At 41.0% G+C, this 27,975-nt stretch overlaps 1 protein-coding gene across 7 annotated transcripts in view; it reads left to right on the top strand.

Annotated features, from left to right (window-relative positions):
* The window catches only part of FGF13 (fibroblast growth factor 13), a 411,595-nt gene that overhangs the window by 343,764 nt on the left and 39,856 nt on the right, over window positions 1-27,975 (top strand). For 6 of the 7 annotated variants that reach the window (XM_012727162.1, XM_004685847.2, XM_004685849.2 and 3 more), the window contains 2 exons: window positions 2,044-2,154; window positions 7,742-7,845. In XM_012727162.1, the coding sequence (XP_012582616.1) occupies window positions 2,044-2,154; window positions 7,742-7,845 (215 nt within the window). Of the gene's footprint in view, window positions 1-6; window positions 232-2,043; window positions 2,155-7,741; window positions 7,846-27,975 lie in introns of those variants that run through there. The other variant, XM_004685848.2, reaches the window with a different exon arrangement.

Genomic DNA, 27,975 nt, shown 5'->3' with positions numbered 1-27,975 from the left:
GAGCCGGGGCCGCCGAAGAAGTGGTGGTGGTGGGCGTCGTGGCCATGGCGGCGGCTATCGCCAGCTCGCTGATCCGTCAGAAGCGACAAGCCCGCGAGCGCGAGAAATCCAACGCCTGCAAGTGTGTCAGCAGCCCCAGCAAAGGGAAGACCAGCTGCGACAAAAACAAGTTAAACGTCTTTTCCCGGGTCAAACTCTTCGGCTCCAAGAAGAGGCGCAGGAGGAGACCAGGTCGGAAGGGGCGCGGGGCTGGGCTTCTCTTTTTCTCTCTGGGGTTTTTCGTACTTTGTGAGTGGGCAGGGGCCGGGAGGGCGTGCGTGGCGGCACAGGGGAGTTTGCCGGTGGCCCATCTGGCACGGATGTAGCCACCTAGTCGGTGTGCGGGCGTGGGAAGCCACTGCCTCTGGACCAGCTTGCTGCATTGCCTCTGCCGGGACCAGGACGGTGGTGGAGCCCGGGAGACCCCCTGGCCGGGAGACGCGCCCTCCGCCTCAGGGGTGCCCACCCTGCGCCCTGGGCTGGCGTGACCCAGACCTGGCTGTGATGTGTGTGTGGGGGGGGGTGTAAATTGCAGCCACTGAGCTGGGCAGACGGCTCTGCCCCCTCCCCCAGGGAAGCCCTCCCTGGCCTTCCTCCCTGCTATTCTGACCCTTCCTCTTAACCTTGCACCCCTCCAAGGGACCTGGACTTCCGCTTTGGGGGCATGCCATGTCTTTCTTTGCTCACTTTTAAGCTTATGGAGACAGACTTGACTTGTGGGGCGCCTTTGAAATATTTGCTGGAGACGGGGGAGTTGGAGTCCTAGAACCTGGTGGCAAAAAGCTCAGTTCTGTTTCCACTTGTCAATCTGTGGTGCCTTGCTACTAAGATGCAGGATTGAGGAGAGTGTTGGTCCTTTTGAACCTAGCTAGTGATGAGAGGGGAGTTTCATAGTGGGAGGGGGGGAGAAATACACATGGCTCTGGGATGCGTCAAGGTAGGCCTTCAGGCCAATGGGCAGCTTGTTTGGACGGTCTCAACAGAACGAATCCTTTGCACGATGTTCTTACCTTTTAGTCAATAAGTAGCACCGAATTTCAGACTCACTTATCAATCTATAATTTATCTGTTTATGCTCCAGATACCGGGAATGGAAATGCGGGCATGTGTTTTCTGTTGGCCTGAAGTTTTTAAGGCATTCACTGTAAATTAGGCTTTTTTAAAAAAGGGGCTAAGTGGTTGCAAAACATGATTATGTGTCCCGAATAGGCACATAAATATTACTTCCGTGCAGGTGTCTGCATTCAGTGAAGGCAAATTTTGGATAACACGGCTGTTACTGGTAAATTGAGTACTTTATTAATCTATGGTGGTTCATAATTGAGAATCATTTTAATTAAGAAAAAAGTATTGCAGATAATCATATTTGTGATATTAAGTTTGAAAATAAGAATAAATAATTTTCTTTCCTTCCCACCCACAGAACCCTTGTTTATTTGCACCCACTCCCCCTAAAGGTAATTAACACCTTACTGTAGGGGAAGGTAATTGTTTTATTCTCCTTCTCCTTTTCTTTGTGTCATACCTCAGTTTTCCAAATGTAATTCCTTTTTAAGGGATTCCAGGTTATTTATGCATAGAATGCAGGGGGCTCTTACTTACTCAAGGTGTCGTAATTCTGAAGTGAATCTTCACTAGTGAGTTTTGGCCCCTGGTTGGCAAACCACCCAGATTAATTTTCCATTCCTTCTTTTCCTTCCTTTCCCACTTGAAAAGAATATGCCATTTGCCAACCCATTTGAATGTTCCAGGAGTGTGCCACTCTGGAAGGCAGAGGACTTGCTGTCAGAGCTGTAGATGGGTGAGATGCTTTAGGGCTTTATCCATGCGAGGAGGTGGAGAGCAAATGTTTCTTCTGTTTGGAGATTTATTCTGAAACTTGGGAAGTGCAGGTTGACCTTTTTCACTATAATCTGCAAATGAAATTGGAGTTTTGAATTCTGGGTTGTGTGGAGCAGGGGTGTCCAGCCCATCGGGTGATCTGTACTGTCCTTCTCTTTACAGAACCTCAGCTTAAGGGTATAGTTACCAAACTGTACAGCCGACAAGGGTACCACTTGCAGCTGCAGGCTGATGGAACCATCGATGGCACAAAAGACGAGGACAGCACTTACAGTAAGTGACAGCTAAATAAGTTGTCGACCCCAGCATGTGGTCGACAGTGTATTTTCATTCTCTTTCCAATAAATACGTTTTCCTAAATCCTGAAGTGAATGCAAAATCTAGTCACACTATGTAATCCTGTTTATGCAGGTTAACCTAAAGGATGTTGAACCTGAAATAGTGAACTATAGCAAATAATGTTGACACCATCTGAAGAACAACCCAAATGTCATCTCCATGGTAATCTGGAGAGATTTATGGCCATCCTTTGGATTTTATTACTTTTTTTCCCACAGAAAATTTACTCACCCACACACTGAGACTGAAATAGCACGTTATCTATACTCTTAAGAACAGGTCTCAGCCCAGAGAGTGGAGTGGTTTCTTTTTTCATGAGAATCCCTCCTTGGAGACTTTCACTTGGGCTCTCCTTCCCCTCCATGCTGGCCACAGAGACTAATTGGGACTCTAACATCTAGATGCCTCCACAGGTGGGTAAGGACATTGCTCACCGTGTGTTATTTTTAAGTATGGTTGAAGTAAAGGCCAAATTGGAGCCCATTCTTGATGGTGAACTTTAAGAAGAAACAAATCGAAAGTTAAGTCCATTTTCGTTCTAATTGTTCAAGTAAGATGAGTCCAAACTGTTGCATAATCTTTTATTAAACATGCTCTGTTTATCTCGAGTAATAAAGCCACAAACTCACTAATGGGAAGCCCTTTCTTCAAGGTTCAAAATGGTGTTTTCTGGCAATTTGCAGATTGCTGCATACCTATTAAATGTCCCGTTAGACTCAAACACCTGGTTCTCACAATTTAGTCTCTTTTACCTAATTCAGATTGCATTTCCCGGAAATATTCCCATTGTTAATTAAGGAAAAGGCCCAGGAAAGCAGATCTGAATGCTAGGTCTGAATGCTAATGGGGACTCTGGCTTTTTGAGAGTCCCTGGCTAAAGAGCACAGAGCCCCAGACATGGGTCCTGATGTAAGTGTTAGAGACTTTTGCACCCATGCCTGCTTGCTGGGCTGAGGTCAAGCTGTGACCTAAAGAGAAAGTCACCTTTAGTTACCCTTGAAGAAAGACAGCCAGCTGTGCTGATGGGTCCTCCTGTTTGGCTCGAGGCTCTTGCTGTGGTGAACTGAAGTTCTGCAGGGAGTGACCTGGCCCTTGTTCTTGTGTATAATCTTCTACTTGAAGCATTAGCCAAGAGTGACTGGAGGGTTCCTGTACTCATATAATAGACTTTCATTGGGGATGATCAGTAATAAAACATTGCTATAAACTGAATGTACAACTCGGTGTTTGGGAAAGGAATTAGAGAAGGTGGGCCACTCTCTTCCTAAGTAATCCAGCAGAATGGATCCAGTGAGCCTTTTTTTGAAAGGAAGTTCATGATTAGCTATTAGTGATCCCCAATCAGTCAGGTTTCCCCCCATCGATTTTAACATCTTCCCCAGATCAAAATCAGTGGGAAAATACACTTTTGATGCTTACATGCATAAGTGATTCATTTGCCATGCCTTATAATCAACAGTATCCCTGAATCGTTAAGATCATATCTAATATGGTCATTTCAGGACACACATACAGAGGCTCATGTATACACATGCACCTAAGTCAGGACTCCATGTCTTACTGTGGAGCTTCAAATTGTGTAGTAGGCTTTACTCCTCTGTTCCTGCATATACACAGCATCTGCCTTTGCTTGTCTTGTGACTGGCTAATATTCACTACATGTCTGTGTACTAATGATATTATAGGACCTTAAGGGGCCTGACAACTAGTGTCTGTGTTTAGGCAGAATGAAATAATGATAGGTCAATCACTTAGTGGTATTACCGTTACATGAAATATACAAACGGAAAGTTCTTGAAAGAAATAGCAATTCAGTGGTGCTTGACTCTATCCCTGATGTAAAGTATGACACAGACCTGGGAGCTGGCTTCTCTTCCCATTTGAAGATACTGTGGGACATAAACTGTCAGCCAACAAAAATGTTTAATGAGTAAAATGTTCATCATTAAAATAGAAGTCTAACCATGCAGATTAATCCCCCTCAAGCAAATAATTTTCTTAGCATTTATTATTCAGTTATTTTAAATGACTTGATCAAAAATACAAGTTGTTTCTTTTAACCATTGTTCTTTCATTGACATAGTATTTCTTTAATATGTTTTTTTTATTAATTTTTGGTATCTTCCATCATGTTTCTCACTTTGTTCAACTTTATTTTAATTTTGACATTAGAATAAGCAAGATCAAAAACAAATCAGTTCACATTTATCCAGGTTTATCTATTTCTAGAAACATGTATTTGATGTTACTTATTTAAGCTGACTTTCTGTAAGATTTACTACAATGGCAAATGTCAGTCCAATAAAATCTCATCATGACTAAATCAGCCATTGTGAATTAATGTATTTCCCCTGAAAAGATGATAGTTATTTCCTGGCATCAGTCATATCTCCCGTGCTGTGAGGGCTATTTTAAAAGAATAGGCAACTTTCCCCACAAATCTGCAGTAATATTTGCAGTTCAACGTGTCAAGTCTTTGCAATCTATATTAGAGCATACGTTTATTAAATACTCCCTTTGGGAAATTGACCTTTAACTAATCAAGAAAGCATGTCTTTGATAGTGTAGTCAGCAATCAGTAAGTGCCAACTATGTGCACATCTCTGAGAAGATGACCCCTTCATGGTGGAGTTGCATTGTTTTTATATGGATGCAACAGAGAACAAACAAGAATTCATGACACTTTTATTACTTTTTTTAAAAAAGATTTATTTATTGATGCATACTGAACTGGGATACAGGCCAGAGGCAGGGGTGGTGAGAGGATTCACCAGAGACAGGGTTGGGAGCAGAACAGGCAGATCTGCAAAGTACAGTGCTGAGGGGAGCAGCGGGCAGGACAGAAAGAGGTCCGTTGTGCCCTGTGGATCCACCTCCAGGGTGGGGGACTTGAACTCGCATTGAAGAGGCCAAGGCCAGCTTGCAGTGCTGCGCCCCAACCTATTGTACCACCAGAGGGCCGGCTCTTTTATTTCTTAAAAGACTTCTTGAATACTTTGAAATGAAGAAAAGGTTTTAGGTACTGAATGAATGTGTTTTAGATTACACAAGCGAAATCAAATGCTTTCTTGCAGTTAAACTTCAGGTCTCCAGGTTAAGAGAAACAAAGACATAGAGGGAAATGTCGGTTCTCTTCCAGATATCGTTTCCTTGCATTTTTAAAAAGATTTATTTATGCATACAAGAGCTGGGGTGGAGACCAGAGGTGCGGGAGGGTGAGAGGATTCACCAGAGACAGTGTGGAGCAGAGCAGAGCAGGCAGATAACTGTAATACACTGCTGAGGGGAACAGTGAGGAGACAGGAGAGGTCTGCTGTGCCAGGTGGGTCAGCTCCCTGGCCGGGAATCATACCTGTGCTAGTGTGTGGACAGCTTCATGGGGCTGAGACTCAACCCCGTGTGCCAGCATGGAGGCACCATTTCTTTTCATAGTTTATCTACATGGAGTGCCCCTCTAGACGGATGTGAAGAACCACAGGATGTGAAGAACTACCTTGTGGAAGGGGAGACTGAACGAGTCTGACCTGGCACTCTCCACTTGTTTGTGTTCTCTGAGTATGTGTGCTGGAGTCACGTTTTTTTTGTTTGTTTGTTTGCTTGTTTGTTTTTGGCTGACCTCGTGGACATTTGTGGTACCTGGGGAAATTCATGTTTTACTATACTATAGAGTTAGTGCCGTGATTCAGGAATACTTAATCCCAGGCATGGATTAATGATGTTCTTTGCTTCTCTTCCTCCTACTACTCTCTGGCGTTCAGAAGTTAATCTTTTTATTGCTTATTAAAACTCACATTAGAGATTGGCTGCGTTACTATGACTAAACTAGAATTCAGAATATGCTGGTGTTCTAGTTATCTGGAGGAATGTTGTGGTATAGCTTTTAAACCAAGCCCATATGGAGATTTCTGTTTGATTTTGGGGGGATTTTTAGATCTCAGAATTGTTGAACTATGCGTTTTTCTTTAAGGGAAAAGACAATATTATCGAGTTTTCACCATGCAGATTCCTACCCATCGGCAAATGTGTGCTGGCACCTGCTCTGAGCAAGGTATCTGCAGAAAGAGACTTGTCCTTTATAGACATGGCATGCTCAGAGACAGACCTCTTTCCTGTGCATTGCACTGTCAAATATAGAATGAGATCCTGCCTTGCAATCTGTGCAATTACTTTCCTTTACCTCACATGACAGAAGGGCACAGCTTTTAATATGATGAGCATTGAATGAAGCACCATCAGTGGCATGTGGTAAGAACACTTGTATTTTGAACTGTACAATATGTCCTAGCTCCTCTTTGGTAACACCCTGGTTTTAAGGGAGAGATACATTGTAGGCTCACCAAGGAATATTTAGTTCTTCATTAATATTTCTCATCCATATTATCCCACTTACTGCAGCAGAATATATATGAACCAAGATGAGAGATCTCCCAGAAAGTCTTACTCCTGGGATGAATCCTTGACAGTCTTCTTCACAGAAAAGATAGCATACCAATTTATCATCCTCAGTAAACTTACACACACCAAGGCGAAAATCATCAACATTGGTCTCTGACTCGAGAGAAAGGTACACTGGCTATTTTCAAAAGATGTGTGTGGCAGCGTTACGTTTTAAAAATGTACTGTTTTATTTTTATTCATGGTGTGGGAAGGAGTAGACAGCTGGTAGGGGAGGACGCCCACTGGTTTTCTCCAGTGAGTGGTGTGTGATTGTGAGGCGAGCCGGGGTGTAAGTTCCACGCAGTTCAGCTTCTGATGGAGACTTGAGGACCTCTAGCACCAGCCAGCCTGTTACCCACTTGCCTCTATTTGGCATGGATTAACAAACAAACAAACAAATAGATAGATAAATAAATAAGCAAGCAAGCCCAAACCAAGAAAGCAAATCAAAGAACCCAGATAGGGACAACAATTTAAATAAATAATTGAACAAACCTCAAGTTCATTATTTTTATTCCTAAAATATTTGCTCCCGGAGACTAAAAACCAGGACTCCTTTCAACCTACCTTGGACAATATTGGTTAAGGAATATCCTTTTGGGAGCAGAAATGACTTTTTCCAAGGCCTGTATTTATCTTGGGGTTGTTGTATTGGATTAATGTAGATGATCTAGATGAGGAAATAGGACTGGTTTCCTTTTGAAGAATGTTCTTTCCCAACAGGTAGATACTGTGTCTGCAAATATCAACAGTTATGTAGGGAAGATGTTTGGGACCTTGGTTGTTTGAGGAGAAAGCTCTTTAGTATGCAGTCCAATTCCTGGCACAGGAACTCTCCAGAAGCCTCAAGGTTCCTCACCTTGAATACTGTATAAACCATGGAGTTGTCTTCCATTTTCCCGAGGGTGTTTGAGGATACATAGCGATAGCCCAGTTATGTGACGACGGCCATGAATCAAGGATATTGAGGTAGGAGAGACCTAGCTGAAGGTGAATACAGATGCTTGGAATCAGTGTGCCTGCTGGAAATGGTGGAAAGCTATGGAATTCAGAATTAGCCTTGTTTTCACCTTTTTAATTTCAGCTCTGTTTAACCTCATCCCTGTGGGTCTTCGAGTGGTGGCTATTCAAGGAGTTCAAACGAAGCTGTACTTGGCAATGAACAGCGAGGGGTACTTATATACCTCGGTAAGCCTTTCACTGTGTCCATGTTTTGACTGTTGTGGTTTTTTTCTGATAATGGATAAAATGCCTGTATATGTGTTGTCAATGTAGGTTTTTGTGATGTGAGGGAGAGTGTTCTTGATGGAACTGTCCCATTTGAAAAGACAAATTAATTTCCTGTGAAAATCACGTCTGTTACTAATTCATAATTTGAAGCTAACATTTTTGCTTTCAAATCAAAGATCCACTAAATATTTTTGCATACAGTGGCATTTGGGTTATTTTCTATAGCATGTAACAGAATGATTTGCTTTGCCATATCATTTTGCAGCTATGGAAATCAAGGTCATTTCTAAATTTCTAATTTATCCATGTTTACTTCTCAAGAAATTGATGAGACCACTTTCTCAGGTGAACTCTAGGACATAGAAGTTCTAGAAGCATGTCAGTTCTATTAGGTCATGGTTGCTGTCTGCCTCTACTATAAATGCTATTTTTCCATCAAGCATCAAGCACAGTTCAGTCTCTCCTCATAGACACAAGACTGTCTGCCTTTTTGGTACAAGTTTGTAGTGAACAGAGTAAAAAATGGCATTTTTCCACCAAGAATCTTATGAACGGTGTAGATAGCAGTGCAACTAGGAATATGGAATAAAGTAAGCTTTTTAAAGATGAAACTAGTAGGCAACTGTAAATCAGAGACATTCAGCAGAGGAGGTGGAGGGGGAGGAATCAAAATAGGGTGGGAAGAGCACAAGAGACTGTGGTGATGGTTCATGTGTGACTTGGTGGTGGGAATTTTATGGTGACAACACCTGACAAGAGAAATCAAACATTGTACAAACAGTGATATTAATATATATATAGAGAGAGAAATAAATAGAAAAAAACTTTTTAAAAACTTTAATACTTAAATACAGGCAGAATGATGGTATCCCAGGGTTAGAATAAAGAAATACGCTCATAGCAGGAACGGGGATCAGGGCGAGAGAGAGAGAGAGAGAGAGACGGGACTGTGGTGATAGCACACAGGTGGACTGGTAGTGGGAAGCCCACAGGGATTACAACTGAGATGAAAAATGCACAAAATGAAGAATGATATAAAAAAAAAGGTGATCTAAATAGCAGAGAGAGAATATCCTTTTCAGTACACTAGTCACAAATTCCAGAAAGCCCCTTAATATAAGAATATTTGTTAATCTTTGTTTTGAATTCCATGGTTTGTTTTTTTTTTTTTTGTTTTGTTTTTTGTTTGTTTGTTTTTAAACAGATACCATGTTAAAAATGGAGTAACTCACTTTCCTAATTTCCTGCTAGGCTAGGCTTGAGGAGCTGTTGTCATTGCCCGAATCTCTTCCTCAGTGTGCAAGAGTTACCATTAATCACTCACATTTTCTCCTGGTCCCTGCATTGATTTACTTTAATAGATAGATAGACAGACAGGCAGACAGACAGACAGACAGACAGACAGACAGACAGACAGACAGACAGACAGACAGGCATACAAGAGCTGGGGTACAAGCCAGAAGTGAGGGGGGTAGGAGGATTCACCAGAGACAGTGGGGAGCAGAACATGAAGACCTACTGAAACACACTGCTGAGGGGAGCAGGTGGGACAGGAGAGGTCTGCTGTGCCATGGGGGTCAGCTCCCTGGCTGGGGATTGAACTTGTGCTACAATGACTGCCAATAGCTTCATAGTGCTGTGCTTTTACCCCTTGTGCCACCAGGGAGTGACCCCCTGCACTTATTTCGCTGTCAGGGGTGTGGAAAGATTCTTGGCAGATCTACCAATGTGTTTTGCAGAGACCAAGATGAAACAGGTGGGAGAGGAGCTAGGACTGCAGAGGACCCATTCACTTCATGTTATATTGGTGTCATATGTCACACCTAGTGTGATGTGGATGGGCAATCCATTGCATATTACAATTAGAGGATTGGCAGCACAATCCTTAAATCCTGGTCCCTCCAAGCATTCCTAGCTGGCCATATCAACTAATTTGTTTCACAAATGAAGGCATTTTATTCTTTTTGCAAAGGAAGGATTTGGATTTATTGCAAACTTCGTGAAAAATCTGTCACTTAATTAATACATGGCTATTATAAATGATGGGAAAGGGGATTTGTTTTTCAGATTTGAGCTTTAAGGTAAGATAATTTAATAAAGACAGGATTTTAATTAACCTCATTTAGTTCAACAGGCTACATCAACAGGACCAGATAGCTGCAAAGGTAGGTTTTTAGTACAATTCACAACTGCTCGCTGAAACTGTTACAGGGTACCCCAATGTGAATTGGGTTGCCTGTCTGTGGGTCTTCACCTGTGCACTTACAATTCAATCGTATTATGGACACACTCAAAAGGTTAAATAATGGATTGATTTATAAGGAGAAAGGTAAAGGGAAAGAGGGAGAGAAGCACAGGTTAACTAGGATGTCCTACCAGTTCTGCTGACTTGGACTCCACCAGCCGCTGGAAACCAATGGAGCGCCAAAACGATCAGCTGCGAACCACCAGGTCTCTCCCCAGAGCCCACATGTCCGGTTTTATCCCAACCTGGCCGCGCAGCTCCGCCCTCACATCCCAGCGTGCTTCTCCTTGGTACTGATGGGATTTGGAGTTCCAGCATCTGGAGTGGGGGGCGGGGTCCATGAAACCTGTACCTGTTACAAAACTACTATGCAAGCATGGGAAGGAAATAGAATATCCTGGGCCTGCTGTGGAGACGGTCCATACCGCATGGCATAGGTAACAATTACTGGTAAAGAAATTGTAGAGCATCTCACTGAGTTACGGCCCATTGTGATACCTTCATGAGAAAGGCTATTTTTTTCTTTTGTAATCTTACACTAATTAAAAAGTATTTTGGAAATAATATTTAAAATCAGAAAAAGTCGTTTAAGTTAGGTAAATGGCTGGTTCTCCCCACCCCCTTAGGGCATTCAGTGTTACATATAGGGAACTGATGTTAAAAATGCATAGCCTGCTATTATTATTCCAACAAACTGATAAATGCCAATGCAAGCTAATTTCTGAGGAAGGCTCCCCAGGGGAAATAGCCTTGTAGATTGATGGGTTCCTTTCTGGTGACACCCCGGCCAGTTGACTGCAAAAAAGAGTGGGGCATTTTGCATGCATTTTGCATGCATTTCCCATTGTGGAAAAGGAACGTTGAGTAAGCATTTCCTATTGAAGAAAAGAACCTGCTTTTGTTAAGGAGGAATGATGTCTCATTGATTATCCTAGCCATCATATGGGGGAAAAAATATTCAGGTTAGTCTGCTCCAGGAAGGAAATTGGAATCATCTCCAGGACATTTACTCCAGGTCTTCCCATTGCTCCTTCCTAACTGTGGCATGGCGTCCCGCCACCATGTCGATCAGTGGGTGCTCTGTTTTCTTGTCATCCTAGTTCATGTGAGATACCCAGACTATGTTAGGACAGCATCTGTCTTAATGATTTCAGCACCTTGTTTTGGTGAGACCAGGAAGCTCAATGACATATAAGGCTTCTTCAACAAGAAGGTAACCAAAGAGAAAGAATCACTCCTTTTTTTTTTTTAACATGAAACCATGGTACTTTTGCTACCAAAATCCTGTACACAGTTTTCTTCAAACACAAAGAGAAAATAATGTTGGGCAGTGATCTAAGGATGAAGCAAAATTAAGAAAAGCAAGTAGAGGCTGTTGTGTGGGCAAGTAAAAAGAAGATCGGTTAGGAAATTACTGAAAATAATTCTGGTGGTGGATGACCAAGGTTGGCCTTTAAGCAGTTCCAGTGGTAATGGCTGAAAGGAGATGAACTCAGAGTATTTGGTGACTGACTGGATTTGGAGGGAAAGCGGGACCATGATGGTTAAGAGTGTGGTCACAATCACAGCAGACACAGAAATAAAGGGACCTCCTGGTGGGATGTTTTTCAGAATTTGCACAATAGTGCATTATGAGGGCTCCTGTGGGAGAGAATTTTACCTTCGGCAGTTGGGTGGATGGTGTAGCTATTAACTGTGGTAGGAGCAGAGGAAAAAGCAGATTTGGGCAAGAAGATACCTAAGGATAGCTTGCAATAGGTAGTCGAAAATACGAACCTCCATCATGACAGAGAGATGTGGGTGTTATCACATGTAGGTGGTGGTTGAGGCCACCAGAATAGTTGAGGGAACCCGTAGCATAAGACAAAAAGAGTTTATTGAACAATCTGAGGAAATACCAGTATGGAAGCCGCAAAGGAAGAAGAGCTAATTGTTGCAGATGTCATGGTGTTGCATGCAAAAGCTAAGTCGGGAGAGGTGTCAGCAGTGGCAACTGCTTCAGAGAAAACAATTAAGACAAGAAGGAGTAGTGTCCTCTGTGAAGGCCTTCAGTAATCTTGACAAGAGCACTTTCTGAAGAGTAGTCCAACAAGCGAGGCTGCCATGGCGTGAGGAGTGAATGGAAAGAGGCAGTAAGCATAGGATTTCTAAGGGAAGGGGACACAGATGAGTGTTTCCAGGAAGACACGGCATTCAAGAAGGTTTTGAAAGTTCTTTGGTTAAGACACTTGAGTAGATTAGCTGAAGGGAAGGAGTCAGTTGAAAAGGAGAAATTTAAAGACACTGGGCGTGGAAGCCTTTTGGAAATAGGCCGCAAAGGAGTTGGGGAGAGTGATTAAACTGAATCTCAGTGAAAGGATCAAATGCACTCTGGAAGGAAGGGACACAATTTTATAACAGGAGGATGGCAGCAGGTGTAGGTTTATTGAGTGCAAGTGGTGAACAGCAAAGATGAAGGATTTCCGGCTAGATGACTGGAGCTGGAGTTGATCTGTTGATTATCGGAGGCCTAGCAATGGTGTCGGTCAATGTTTCAAGTGGCTGTTTGGGGAAAGGGAGAAGTCTGATGAGCAGGGGTGGTGATTGTCCAGCCTATCACCTTTTCTGAAAATAAGATTTTATGGGCACACAGTCCTGTTGATTCACTTACTGGTTGTCTTGGCTGCATTTGTGTTGTCCCAGCAGTGCCGCAGACCTGTGGCAGAGCCCTGAAGGCCTACAGAACCAGAATTTTTTGCTATCTTGAGTCCTTCACCAAAAAAAAAATGTTTGCCAAATCTTTGTTAGCCATCAGTTTGGCAAAACTTGGCTACCCTTAGAGTCACTTGGGGCCTACACAAAAGTTCTTTTCTCTGTGCTACCTCCAGTCCAACCAAATGAAAATATGTGAGGGTGGGGTCTGGGCATGAGTAGTTTCTAAAGCCCCCGTTGATGCTCATTGGGAGCCTGAGATGAAGATCTCTAATCTAAGGGCTAAGAAAAACTGCCACACGGCAGAGACTGCCCTGCCTTCCACCTTGAAGGCAGAACTCAGTTCACCTGTACTTTGTCCTTTTTCCTGAACATCCTTGTGGATCTTTTTCTTCTCTTGTCTACAAACTGCCTTTGAAATTCTGAAGGGCTCTGTGTTGACGGAAAGGAAAATACTGATCCTTGGAAATTTCCTCCTTCGCTTTCCTTTTTTCTATCTCTTTTGGGATTTCTGCTTCCACACCCCTCAGTTTCTTTTCAATCAGTTTACACGTCTGCCATGTCTCCCCGCCTTTGGTCCAGTAACTAAAGGAACAAACCCCTTCGTGTGTTTTTGCTGTGGAGAGCGTTTGACTTTTCCATGATTAATCTCTGATTCCTGCACTGCGCCCTCCGCCCTCCTGTTTTTTTTTTTTTTCCCTGTTGCCATGGGGGACAGACTTGATGTAGGCTCTAGTGGCAGTGAGAAACCATCTGTGGCACAGAGAATCATAATTAGCCTTTATTTCATAACATATTTACTTTTGTCCATGCTATAAGTGAGTCTTTCTGGAACTGTAAAGAAATGATTATTTTCCTTGAGTGTGGAGGACTTTCTTCATACCTGTGGGTTTTCTTTACCAATAATAACAAGCTTCTTACGCTTTGTGAGTTCCTCAAAACTTAATGGCATAAATATTAATAGTAGAGAGCTATTTGTAATGCATATTTCAATACTGTGTGAACCTAACTCTAGAAAGTCAAGTCTTAAGTGTGAAAATATTATTAATGTCCCACTGTCTGTCTTAATAAAGGAATAATAAAGGTATTAGAAACAGGATGATAAAGATTCAAAGCTAAATCCAAAGTATTTTCTTTTGGTTTTGAACTGTTCGAGAACTCAGTAGCAGCATTTTTACCTAACTACTTATCTTTCTTCAACACTAGTTTTCTGTTTCCAGAGTGCAGTGGTTATGGGGGCACGGGGAGCTAAAACATGCAGACAAGTGAAATTCCTCTGACAAGTAAACCTTTCTGTAAGCATAGTTTTAGAGAGGACTTAGAAGAGTGATTATACTGCCATGTTTTGGAATCTGAACTATGGAGACGTATTTTCCTTCTCTATGGGACTTTTTCCCCATGTATTTTCAACTTACCAAGCTTTTCCTCCCATCACATGGAACTGACTTGATATTTCATGTGTAGCATCTCCCAATGTTAGATGATTATCAGAATCAAGGTCAGAGGAGAGCAGCCAGCCTCCTACTAATTTATCTGTGACTTCCTGACCACTGAAATTTTCACCCTTGCAGAGTGAGAGCATATGGTGTCTTAGTTTAACTCTGGGTCACCTCCCTGGCTGGGAATCGAACTCATGCTACGGTGGCTGCGGATATCTTCATAGTGCTGTGCTTTAATCTGTTCCACCACCATAGAGGGCCTGCCTCTTTCTTTTTAAATATGATTTCATTGACATCTGATTCACAGGCCACGTATTACCAGTTTAGTACAGTTCAATATTTATGGTACTCACAAGGTTGTGCAACCATAACCACTGTTTAATTCCACAGTATTTTAATCACCGTAAATGAAACCCCTTACCAGTTAGCAGATCATCCCCGTTGCTTCTCTACAAACCTAGAAAATCATTAATCTACATTCAGTCTCTATTGATTGCCTGCTGTGGACATTCGATGTCATCAGAATCATGCGATACGTGGCCTTCTGTATCTGGCTTCTTTCAGATGACCGTGTTGTCCAAGCTCATAGGTTTTATAGCTGCATAGCTACCTCGACCATTTCTATGACCGAGCAATATTGCACAGTGTAGATATAAATGTTCTGTTTATCTGTTAACCGCTGATGGACAGTTGGAATCTCTCCATAGATAATGTCATAGCTGCTTCCTTCTGTTATGCATGTCTCGAATCGAATGCTATTTCTTAGGGAAGCCATCATTGACCTTAACTAAAAGAATAGATTCATTCACTTCTTGTTATCTTTGTTTAATTCCTTCAATGCTTAATCCCCATTTTAAACCGTTCCTTTGCATGTTTGTTCCCAGTCTCCTCCCACAGAATGTAAAAACATGTTGAGTGCACAGATTCCACTTTTTTTCACTACTGTGTTTCTGCTTCCTTGATGGGTGTATGCTATTGGTTTCTCAGTAAGTAAGTGTCTGCTGACTGACTTGGTTGCTCTCAGAAGGGCAAGACTCATATGGTCTTCAGAACTCAACTTTAAATCCTTCACATTTTTTTAAATTTGGAAATACATTCAAACTTAGAAAATCTGCATGATTAATAATAGTACAAAGAACATCATATACCTTTACTGTTATTCATTTTATTCCATTTGCTTTCTCATGTGTATATTCTGTTTCTTTCTTTGTCTCTCTGTCATTTTTTCGGGGCTATCTGAGAGGTGAATAACCAGGTGTATACTAAATATTTCAGTGTGTGTTTCATAAAAATAGGCATATCCTCTTATACAGCCACAGCATAGTTATCAACTGCCATAAATTTAACACTGATGTGATATTTTACCTACTCTACGGTTCATATTTCAATGTTTTCAATTTGCCATATAGTGTTCTTTATAGCATATTTTCCTGCAGTGCAGGATTCAGACTAGGGATCAGGTATTGCATTAAGTTGTTGTGTCTCTTAACCGAGAATATTTCCACAAGCTTCCATTGTATTTTATAACATTGGCATAAACTTCACTCTTCCTTTTTTAAAATAAATATTCCCAATTTTTTTTTATTCGCCGCCCCATGATTCGATGAGTGAGCACCCCTAGCCAGAGCAATACATAAGTGATATTACCTCTTTCTTGGGGTAACACACAGAGGCATATACACTCTCCCTCTGCCCCTGTGGCAATGGTAATTCTGATTATCCAGTCAAGACATCATCTGACTTCTCACTGGATAGTTTTTTATTTTATTTTTATTTTTATTTACTTTGCAGCTAGTAATCAATCCACAGGGAGACATTTTAAGAAATACCTTACTTCCCAGAGCTCAGTTTTTAAACATTATATTTTCAGGAATTCCAAGCCTCTTTAGGAAAAGAATGTAATTAGCCAATGAATCACAAAGTGACCATTGAGTTTCAGATATGCCATAGATTTGCTAATAACTTGAGGTAAAGAAAAATTGGCAGGTTTTTCCTAACCTGTTATTTAAAGAAGAATCCAGCCTCACAGAATTTTCTAGTCTCTGGGAAAATGTCATCATTTAAAGGACAGTCAATTTATTAAGTTACTGTTTGGGTGAGTTAAAATTGGTTCTGATACATGGTTTAATTTCATACTCTGGGGATGGGAGATTGGTTTATGTTAAGATACCACAGATAATTAGTATAAGTTTAGCTGTGCACTGCGAGTCACTCTTTCACAGAGTTGAAATGTGCGTGACAATTTAAGACCGGGCTTTCAGTGATAGGGCTTCACAGCTCTAACCCATACTCTAATATAGACAGGACGTTAAAGTTTAGATGAACTCATTGATCAATTCAGAGTGATGAATGTAACTAGCAAACATTTATGGCATGTACAGTGTTTGAGTTATGTCAAATCTGGCTATCAGCAAGTTTATGTAATTTAACTTCTAGAGTCATTATCATAGGGGTTATAAATTTAATCGAATTAAATGGTGCCCTGATTAAAAGTTACAGCTCTTTAGGGGAAGTGGGATAGACTCAATTATAAAAGGATATAGATTTCAAATAAACACAAGCAGTGTCATATCCATAAAAGAAAGATCATTATCAAATCAAAATGCATTTCTTGGGTAGATTTTGCTGTAGCCAGTAGTTACCCTACAAAAGGAGTCTAGGCAAATTCTAACTGCTAACTGCAGTGTTAACTTATTTGTATACGTTAGTTAGTTCATCAATTGTTGGATTTGGTTTATTTAATAGAAAAGTGTTGACTGAATTTTGGTGCCTATATCTAAGAAACTTTTGTATGGGGCTCTGGGGTTAAACATTGCTGATGGTCATTTTCAGTTCAGACTGATGGCTTGTAAGGGTAATTACACATAATGTTCACATATTTCGGAATGGTAGAAAACAAAATCATTTTTCATGAATAAAGTAAGAGAAAACAAGCCTACTTTGTTCGATGAGCGACTCTACTAGTTTAAGGAGCTAAATTTTATCTTTGAAAGGAGCTTTCAATAGTTGTGTTGGTGCTATTGTGTTAGAAGACATTAAAATTGTACTGAAAAGTAGACCAAGTAGCTGCAGACATCTTAGCTGCTTCTCCAGAATACCAGTGAATCAGAATAGTCTTCAAACCCAAAATACATTTCTCAAGTCACAGATTATTTCAGATGTTTAGTTATCTTTGTAGTTACTGGAAGTTTCATTCAGATGTGAAGAAGAAAATGTAGCTTGGTGTTACTTGATTATGATACTAGATAAATCTGATTGTTATACCTGCAAAGTTGAATGCCTTCAATCAAATGTCTTCTATTTAGGGTCTCTATAAAACATAACCCAAATCGGTAAATTATTTGGGGGTGAAGGTCTAGTTTTTTAGGAGAGAGAATGACTGAGGGTGATACTGTCTCAAAACCAAGGAAACATAGTGGCTCAATCTAAATAGTCAGATTGGCTCTGTGTTCTGTTTTTGAGGCCAAGTTGAGAAAATTATCCAAGGGAGAAGTCATAGAGCGCATATTTAAAAGAGCGTCTCATGTCTTTAACTAGGAAACTAAAATCATATTTGTGGGAAAAAAGCCAGTCTTTTGGAGCCAAAGCATAAAATAATTGGCAAGTACAAGGGAGAAAAATTTTAGCAAGTGAAGTCAAATGTAGGGGAGTAATACACGCACATGAGAAATACATATATACAAAAGATAAATCAGTCTTACAAATCTTATATTCACTGATCTGTTGCTATTATGGGACTAATTGTTTTGAAATACATAAAATAATTCTGTTTAAAGTCATACCCTCTACTGAACATAAACCTTTGGAGAGTACTTGAATGATGTATTTGGTAATGCTTACTAGCTTTATACAGTAGAGCAAACAAGACTTTCTAGCTGTATTTTATGTAAGTATACTGTCTTGGGGCAGACACTGTTTTATTTTGTTTGTTTGTTTCATTTTTAATCCACAACATGATGGACAAAGCAGAGCTCATCAAGACCTTTTTTGTTATTATCCTTCCTTCCAGACTCTTATGTTTTGAAATAGTTTACCTATCAAACAAACTCTGTACTCATTAAATTGTAACTGGTTTGTTTATTCTCCACCCTACCCCTAGTCATAAAATAATTCCCAGCAAGATTTTTTTTTAAAGATTTATTTATTTGTACATACAGAACTGGGGTACAGGCCAGAGGCTCAGGGGCGGTGAGAGTCTTCACCAGAGACAGAGTGGGGAGCAGAACAGGCAGGTTATCAAAGTACATTGCTGAGGAGAGCAGTGGGTGGGTCAGGAGAGGTCTGCCACGCCATGTGGTCACCTCCGGGGCAGGCGGGAATTGAACTCATGCGAAAGTGGCTTCAGCTTCTCGGTGCAGTGCTTTAACCCACTGCGCCACCAGGGAGGGCCCCCAGCAAGATTTTAATAAATCTTACTGAAATAATAAATATAGTGCATATAAAAAAGACACATTATATTATTCCGGTAAGGTCTTTTGACTGTTTAAGGTAAGTTAAAGGGCCCAGTTCAAACCTTACATACATCCTCTCAAATGTTAACATTGCAAAATTACATAAGAAATCGAATGACTGAGACACAAGAAAAAAGTTGAAGGCTAACAGCACTGGTTTCGATGCATGCCCCCGCCCCTATAAAGGGCATTGTGACTTCTGAATAGGGAAACTAAATGAAAACATTTCTCTGATCATTATAATAGCTGTAACTGAGGTTAATAACTGCAAGCCCCAGACTAATACATTTAATATGTTTTGCCTGGGCTGAATGTGTGAGTAGATAACACATCTGTTCTAAAATTCTGATTAAGTTATTCATCAGATAGTCTGATGCTAACTCCTTTTGACAGATCTGGAAGTGGAATGATTGGGGAAGCCTCCATTGGTTTCATGGATAGATTTTGCATATAGCTAGTAGCCGTATTATATAAGACCTCCTTCTATAAGGACCTCAGAAGTGTATAGAAATTCTACCTCAGTATATAACAGGAGGAGCCGAAATTCCAGATGATGTCCATTTTTTACCAGTGGGAAAAATTCCTATAATGCTCTGGAAAAACCAAATGTAAATAACAGACCTAAGGTGTTACAACTTAGACTGCAGTAACACAGAGGATGAGAATGAATGCTCAGCGGAGGGAGGAAATGAATCATCCTATAATACTTCCGTAATTGACAATGAGATACCAGAAAGTGACAGTGCGATCTGTCAGAAATGAGATTCCAGCATGCAGAATTCCATTGTAGATAGCAAATGTGATAACTGAAAAAGTCCGTGTCTAACCAATCTGTTGCCTGAATGTGGCCCTTGAGTCAGCAAGATCACGGCAGCAAGGGTTCAGTTGTTGGTCCTATTAAAGAATTCTCAAAAATATTGTACGAAGTATTCCCTGGTTCCTGCCCAACGTATCACAGTGACTCACTGTAAGGCAAGTTTTAAGGAACGCACCCCCTTTGCGGGCTCATTGTTTTGAAAAAGATAGAGATGAATCCCTGGGGAGACCTTAAGCTGAGCAGCTCTGTACGACGTTATAGTCTGTAAAATAAGCATTTCCTGAAAACTGTCTCTGTTCTCAAATCTCCAAAAACCTCATCACACATCCCGACCCTTGGAGAAACGGAGGCATGCCCTGGTCCAGGAGCAAATACATTACCTGGTGTGTATGGAACATCAAAGTACTGAAAACCAAACTGGTTTCAATTGACAAGGACTGGAGTTTGCTTGAAATTTGGCTTCAATTTAGAGTCTTCATTGTTAATAGTTGATCTCCTTAACTACTAAGCCTACATCTATACCTGCATCTAGTTATTTACTCAAACAGAAAAGAAAGCCTTGCTTCCAGTAGGCTATCAATACCGGTGGTCACAAGGGTACTTGAACTGAACAATTCATAAATTTCATGTAAAATAATTGGTTCAGGAGTCTGATCTAGACATGAGGTTTTCTTCTAACCAAGAATTAATCCTGAGAATAGAGATCAACAGAACCTTTGAAGGGTGATTTCGCTCATCGTTTTCCTTTCCTCTGAAATGAAAGTCTGATTTCTGTCCACATTGATGGCAGCAGGATAACATATTGTTTTTCATGTTTTGGAGGTTCTTTGGGTTTGCCTTTCCCCATAATTTGAGTGAGCCCTTCTTCCTCTCCATAATACATCCTTATATGGGCCACCCTCATCAACACTAGCTGTCTGAACCCTGAATTCTTGGGAAGTCTAATGGATTTTTGAATAGTTGGTGGTTGGTATTGTTAGTTTTTCATTATCTGTAAGCCTGGTGAGGTTCATTTGTTTGCACAAACCACTGATGGTTCTTGCATTCAGAAGAGGCAGCACTCTGCCTCAGGCTGTGCCTGGGTGTAGACACAGGGAGGCAGATTTTTGACACAGGAACCTTGAGGACAGAGTCGTTATATAATTGTGTATTGATCATACATTCCAAAGCTGCAAGCCAACGGCTGAGGAATAGTAATAAGGATCTGTAAGAATGTCCATTGTTTTTGAAACAAGTCTGGATTACGTTTGTTTTATAGTTTGTTTCATACCCACTCACCTTTCTTGTTTGCTGTCAGGCCATCTCCTTATTGGCAAGTTCATCACGCCCAAATGAAATGAACTGTAGTTTCTTCCACATGTTTATTAATAGTCTGTGAAATTATCACTAGCCTCTAGGTATAGATTCTACCCACAGGTCCTCCCTCCTTGTCCCCATATTAGCAGACAGATAGGCAATAAAATGGGGGAAATTGCACAAGTCCGTCCAAGAGGTTATTATAAGATGGCAGATAATTGCAAATAAATTAGCCATCATTGCTTTTCCCCATGTGTGTTAATATTGCTACAAGTAGACATGCAAACACATTTTAAATGGTTTGATACACCTGAAGGTCAAATTTTCCTATTGTTTGACTTCACATCTACTGTCAGAATTACGTGTTTTTATGGCAAATAGAGACACATTTATGTGATAGTCATTTTTTTCATATGTCCAGTCTTTTGAGAGAAAGAATACTTGCAATTTTTTCCTGAATAATTAGTTGAAGGAATTGGAACCATAAAGGCTGATATGAAAACATCTGGAAAGAAGACAGACAATTGTTTTATATTTTGCTTGATTTTGACTACCATGCTTAAGTAAGCATTTTATCATTATTATTATTATTATTTTCTGAAGTATTACTGTGCATCTTTGAATGTGACTTAAGTAACCCTCTGAGAGGCTACACAGACATAACATTCTAGCCTCATTTACTTACAACTAATCCTCTTGGGTAGGTGTCTGTTACAAAAATAGTTTCATTCCTTTAATATTCTGTAAGTTTTCTTAACTAGCATTAAGTAGGTTTCATCAAGTCCACAGTTAGGTAATCCAAGAAATGACACCAAGACATCAGTGTCATTTGTATAGACACCAAAGCAGATTAAAACCTATCTCTCTTTGAAATATGGCATAAGCATGAGAGGTTAACCCACTGATTCCCTGAATCTACTAGGAGTGAAATCCAGGTTTTTATGTGGCTCTTCACGCTGCATCTGAGGGATCTCAGACTTCATTCGGTGTTTCCAAGTCCGGGGAAATGAAAAGAGGACCCAGTGTGCAAAAAACTGGAAAGTTATCAGCAAGTTGTTCATTTCTGGCACATTAGTTAATTACTTCACAAATTGTTCATCATGCTCCCATTTCACTTTTATAAGCACAATAACACTTCCTTTTTCTGAATGTTAGCAACATTTTAATTTCTTTTTTTTTTTTAAAGATTTTTTTATTTGTACATACAGAACTGGGATACAGGCCAGAGATGCCGAGGGTGAGAGGATTCACCAGAGACAGAGTGGGGAGCAGAACAGGCAGATCGACGAAGTACACTGCTGAGGGGAGCAACGGGCGGGTCAGGAGAGGTCTGCCGCGCCATGCAGTCACCTCCAGGGGCAGGCGGGAATTGAACCCATGCGGAAGTGGCTCCAGCCTCCCAGTGCTGTGCCCCAACCCGCTGCGCCACCAGGGAGGGCCAACATTTTAATTTCTTAATGAATGACTGTTTCATAGGTTATAAATTAGCATATGGGTTCACTCAACTGAGGGAGTGCACTGCATCCTCAAACATTTGGTGGGGCATTAGGGAAAGATGGAAGTGGAAGCCAACCAATATCACTTTTGCATAAATAATATATTCTTTCTTAGAATTTATGATTATACTTTGTTCTTAAAGTTAGCAGCAGGACATTAAAAACCCATTTTTCGTGGGAGTTTATCTAAGTACAGCAGTAATAGAAGAAATTTGTCTTTTTTATAAGATTTTATTAAACCTTTACTTACTGTTATTATTGCCACACACCCTATTCTCATTTCATCACAAACCCACATTTCATTCAATATATTGAGGAAATTAATCTTTTGGGAAGCCACGTAAAGGGCCCAGGGTGTCTCCAAAGTTCACTTTGCTCTCTGCACAGGGTATGCCATTTGAGACAGTGGAGTGGTGTGTTGCCGACGTAATTTCACTATAAAAGAAGTGTCTTTTCTAAATTTTCCCTCTTTCTCAAGACTCCAAGGCTAAAGATGCTATAATCTCTAAAGACTAGTGCAATGATATTAAAACAGATAGGACTCCCTATGACACTTTATTCTTTTCTAACCCTGTGGCCTATGTCACCTGACCATAGATGTGTTCTTGACAAGTGCTAAAGCAAAGGAACCATATTTGGAGTGCAACTTTGCACTACCAGAGCAAATGCAAAGTCAAAGTAGGTATATTTTAAAACAAGTTAACTGAAAAGAGCAACTTGAAATTTATTATGTTGTCCATTTAAATTTGTATTATAATTATTATTCTTATCATCTAGAGTTGCACAGAAAGGGATATCAGTCTAGAATCATAGGTATGCCTTTAATCTTGATATGCCTGTTTCTTGTGTTGGCCAAGAAACATTAAGTGGCTTTCTTGCAAGATACATGGACTTTTCTTTCGTTATTTCGCGCCTCAGTCTTCTGTTGAGTTCCAGAATCACTGCTTCTGATACAATGTTGTGGCAGAATCCAAAGGTCTTACTGAGAAAGGTTTTCTTACTATCTTGATATTTAGTCATTCCAAGGCAATTATGTACCTCCTCCCACTTAATTCAAGGGAAAATTGATCCTCTAGACAGTTTTGCTGTGTCTCCTTAGGACTGCAAGAAGAAGCCTTTTTCCCAACTCATTTTTCACCCCTGCTTTTAGTTGAAATTTTCTTTTATAAAAATATTCAGTAGTGTATTATCCCTTCAGGTGTCACATTATGAATTCAAATGAGACAGGATTTCTCATTTGTTTTTACTTTACTGTTTGTTTAGTCTACCACCGTGCCCATCTTTCCTGAATAGCTCATGCAATACTCACAGTCTTTGCATTTGTATTTAGCAGAAGTCTCTTGATAGAAACTGTATTACATATCCTTAAGGCCATAGTCTGTCTGGGCTTCATTAAGTCATTTGTAAATATAGAGATTAAAGAAGTATCTGGGAACATCACACGCTTTCCTTGTGATGTTACAGCCTTGTAAAAACCTCTGTAATCATCGTGGATCCTCATTTTACTTTCTCAGAACACATATGTGTGCTATTTGCATGTACTGTGTTTCTCATGTGTAAATCTGTTATCCCCAAACTGTATTTTAAGGTATTTGTGCCTAACACTGGTGCCGCCGTCTTCTGTATTTTCTTACACACCAAATTCATTACTAAGCCTCTAGTAGATACTACTAAAATTTAGTCAGGATGACAGAAGATGCTACTATTTAGAAGACCAGAGGTTGAAAATAAGAGAATTAATTTCTCTCTTTTACATCATAAGTGATCACTAATTCGAAAATGACACAGTTTAGAAAGGAACCACCTGAAGAACAAAATTATGTATGTGTTTGCAGGTATGCGCATGTGCACTTGGCTCCCTCCCCTCAAGGAGGCTCATGTGCACACCAAGTCTCTGTCCTCCTTCCACAATAGTGAATCAAATGCTATTTGATCGACCATGTACATTTATTTGTGCATACAGAACTTGGGTACAGGGCAGAGGTGCAGGGGCCGTGAGAGGATTCACCAGAGACAGAGCAGGGAGCAGAACAGGCAGGCCGACTAAAGTACACTGCTGAGGGGAGCAGCAGGGCAGGTCAGGAGAGGTCTGTGGCGCCATGTGGGTCACCTCTGGGGCATGGACCGAGGAAGTGGCTTTCTTTTTAGTGCTACGCTTTAACCCGCTGCGCCACCAGGGAGGGCCCCTGACCATGTATTTTTTGAAGATTATTTATTTATGCATACAAGAGCTGGTACAGAGGTGAGAGGATTCACCACAGACAGAGTGGGGAGCAGAACAGGCTGGTCTACTGAATACACAGATGAGGGGAGCAGCGGGGAGACAGGAGAGGTCTGTTGCACCTTGTGGGTCAGCTCCCTGGCTGGGGATTGCTTCATAGCGCTGCACTTTAACCCATTGCGCCATCGGGAAAGCCCTCCATTATTGACTTTTTAATCCAACCCACAGCTGGTGGAGTGCAGATCTAACAAATATCCCTTAGTTCTGATTCAATGGGGCATTATCTTTGAAATACAGGGTCCTGTCAAGGAAAGGATCACATTTTCGATTCATGATCAAAACAGTAGACATGGGTTTCTAATGAATCTTTCATGAAAACATTTTATTTTGCACTGTCTTTGATTAGCTAGCATGTTTATATATAAATAGCATTGAGGGGGGGCCCTTCCTGGTGGCGTAGCAGGTTAAAGCACAGCACTAAGAAGCTAACGCCACTTCAGCATGAGTTCCATCCCCTCCTGCCCTGGACGTAACCCACATAGCGCAGCAGACCTCTCCTGACCCGCCCACTGCTCCCCTCTGCAGTGTACTTAATCAGTCGGCCTGTTCTGCTCCCGACTCTGTCTCTGGTGAAGCCTCTCACTTCCCCTACACCTCTGGCCTGTACACTAGTACTGTGTGCATAAGTAAATAAATTTTTTTTAAAGATTTATTTATTTATGCATACAGAACTGGGGTACAGGCCAGAGGTGTGGGGCAGTGAGAGGCTTCACCAGAGACAGAGTGGAGAGCAGAACAGGCAGATCGAAGTACACTGCTGAGGGGAGCAGCGGGCGGGTCAGGAGAGGTCTGCCACGCCATGTGGTCACCTCCGGGGCAGGCGGGGATCGAACTCTTGCGGAAGTGGCTTTAGCTTCTCAGTGCTGTGTCTTAACCCGCTATGCCACCAGGGAGGGCCAGTAAATTTTTTTTTTTTTTTAATAGCATTGTGATTCCACAGGGGTTATAATTGGACTTGGCCAATAAAGGTTGATAGTTTGTGTCTTTTGATTACCTCTGTTGAATTGTCCTATTCTTCATTTCGCTGAACTATAGACTACCACATTTCCATGATCTGTGACTCATAAATAGATGAGTGTGTGGACAGTGTCAAAATACATCAACTTGCTGATGCAAAGGGATATAGACAGCTTTTGAAAATGTTAAGGTCATCGACTAGATATTTCTAAACTGAAAAGTTTCTCATTTAGCTTAGAAATAGTCCTGTAGTTATTGCAATCCTCTGTTCAAGGGCTCACTTGCCGACTCTGTTCTTGCCCCACTGCTAAGGAACGGGCAGTAAATGAAGTAGACTGAGAGCTCAAAGCTCATTACCCCACACAACAAGAGAAAATACATGATTTCCTTCCTCTGTTAATATTAGGTTTTTCTTTGTGCTGGTTTGTTTAATTTCTCCCATAGTGCAGTCTTCCAAACATTTGTTATTTCTCTTTTCATGCAATTTGAATTAATGTGGATAATTGTGGTAGTTAGAGGCTTTATTCTCTCAGATGGTAATTAGCCATTCTATAGTTTCATTCCCAGCCCAGTAAAACAGTATTAGAAATGTTGATATTTATCAGAAAGTCTCTCTGGGTATTGCTGCACATGTGAGTGTTAACATGTATGTAAATATATGTCAAGTTACAACAAATGTACTCTCAAAGTTACCCTGGTTATATGTGACATGAACAGGTTTTGTTAGTTTTGCTTCAGAATATCAGCGAGCTTCTGATACATTCCTGGGAATCTTCTGTTTTCTATGAATTTGTCAAGACACAATTCCCTAAAATTCACATTACTTTTGCTTTTAAGAAAACATAAGAAAAATTGTTAGCAGAGAAAACATCCAAGCAAGAGAGAAGAGACAGTGAGCCAGTTAGGTGCAATTTTGCCTATTTGTTCCTTTACATAAAATTGTATCAAGTTCTGTCTTTTTCCTTCATCAGAATTCCAAGAAAAAACTTGTATTTCTTGTCTCCTTTCACTGACCTCTAAATGGCAGTGAAATGAAAGACTAATGTTAGAGGGCGTGGATTATGAAAGAAAATTCCTACATGCGCACCTATTATGGCGTTGTAGAGAAACACAGACACATCAGTGCCCCCAGGTTCCTCCTTTGAAAGTAGAATTGGAGGTGGAGAGGTGTGTGATTCTGTCAGGAACGGTGAGGATTCTGAGTGCATTTGACTTGAAGGATTTCACTGAGCAGTTACATGATATACTGCACTTTCTAGAATATTTTTAGAGAAATGGAGGCAAAGGAATTAACAGTGGAAGCCCCACAAGCAACCTTGTTTTTCCATGTTGCCAGGGTCATGGCAAGTGGGCAAATAGGGGAACTAACCTGTGGTTCAATGGGGTAACTTCAGGTGAATTTTCTGGCCCTTAGGTGCGTGGCGTTGGCATTCCTGTCAGTGCCGCTGAGTGAACAGTGCATTAAGACAGCCTTTGATGTAGCAGAAGTTTTGGAGACATTTCTTGAAGCTCATGCAATTGTTCAGTCTAAAATTCAACTTTCGCTTACAAGTGTGGCATATGGAAAAGCAATGTTTTAGAGTTTTTTTTATGAAACATCTTTTATAAAGGAAAACATTTCTGGTAGGTACCTTGTTGCCCTGTTGAGTGTGTTTGTGGGCTCATCATAGGCAGAAAGCTCTTGTAAGTTAAAATCAACTGAGGATTGGCCCTCCCTGGTGGCGCAGCGGGTTAAGGCACAGCACTGAGAATCTGAAGCCGCTTCCGCATGAGTTCGATTCCCGCCTGCCCCAGAGGTGACCCCATGGCGGGCAGACCTCTCCTGACCTGCCCGCTGCTCCCCTCAGCAGTGTACTTCGTCGATCTGCCTGTTCTGCTCCCCTCTCTCTCTGGTGAAGCCTCTCACTGCCCCTCAGCCTCTGGCCTGTACCCCAGTTCTGTATGCACAAATAAATAAATCTTTAAAAAAAAAATCAACTGAGGATTGTCAGTAGGACAGTGTGGACAGCACCACACTTATGCACGTTCACATTATATAATATGAATTTGGGTTCATTTCAGAGCTAAGACTGTTCATGGCTAATGTATCTAGACTAAACGCATTTCCATACCCATGAGGCCTAGTCATACATGTACACAAGTTGGGCATCTCCATAGTCTTGTCCTCACAGCTTTCATTCTGCCTTAGTTATGGACCTGACCTAGGAGTAATTGTTATGTGCATGTATCAGAAAGCTGCTGAGGGAAAAACTGACGTGACTGAAGCTAACAACTTTGTTATCCATTGCAAAGGAATAGTGTTTTTTTGGAACACTGTTGGATTTCCTAAGCTGTTGTTCCATAACCCACCACCATCCGTGCTATTTGTTCTGCCCAGATGTTCTGTCAGGACATGACTATAACTGGCAGTGCATA

This window comes from Condylura cristata, unplaced genomic scaffold, assembly GCF_000260355.1.
Source record: "Condylura cristata isolate star-nosed mole 26May11 unplaced genomic scaffold, ConCri1.0 scaffold00019, whole genome shotgun sequence".
Lineage (NCBI taxonomy): Eukaryota > Metazoa > Chordata > Mammalia > Eulipotyphla > Talpidae > Condylura > Condylura cristata.
Note: the sequence above shows the minus strand (reverse complement) of the source record. Positions and strands in the feature narration are given on the sequence as shown.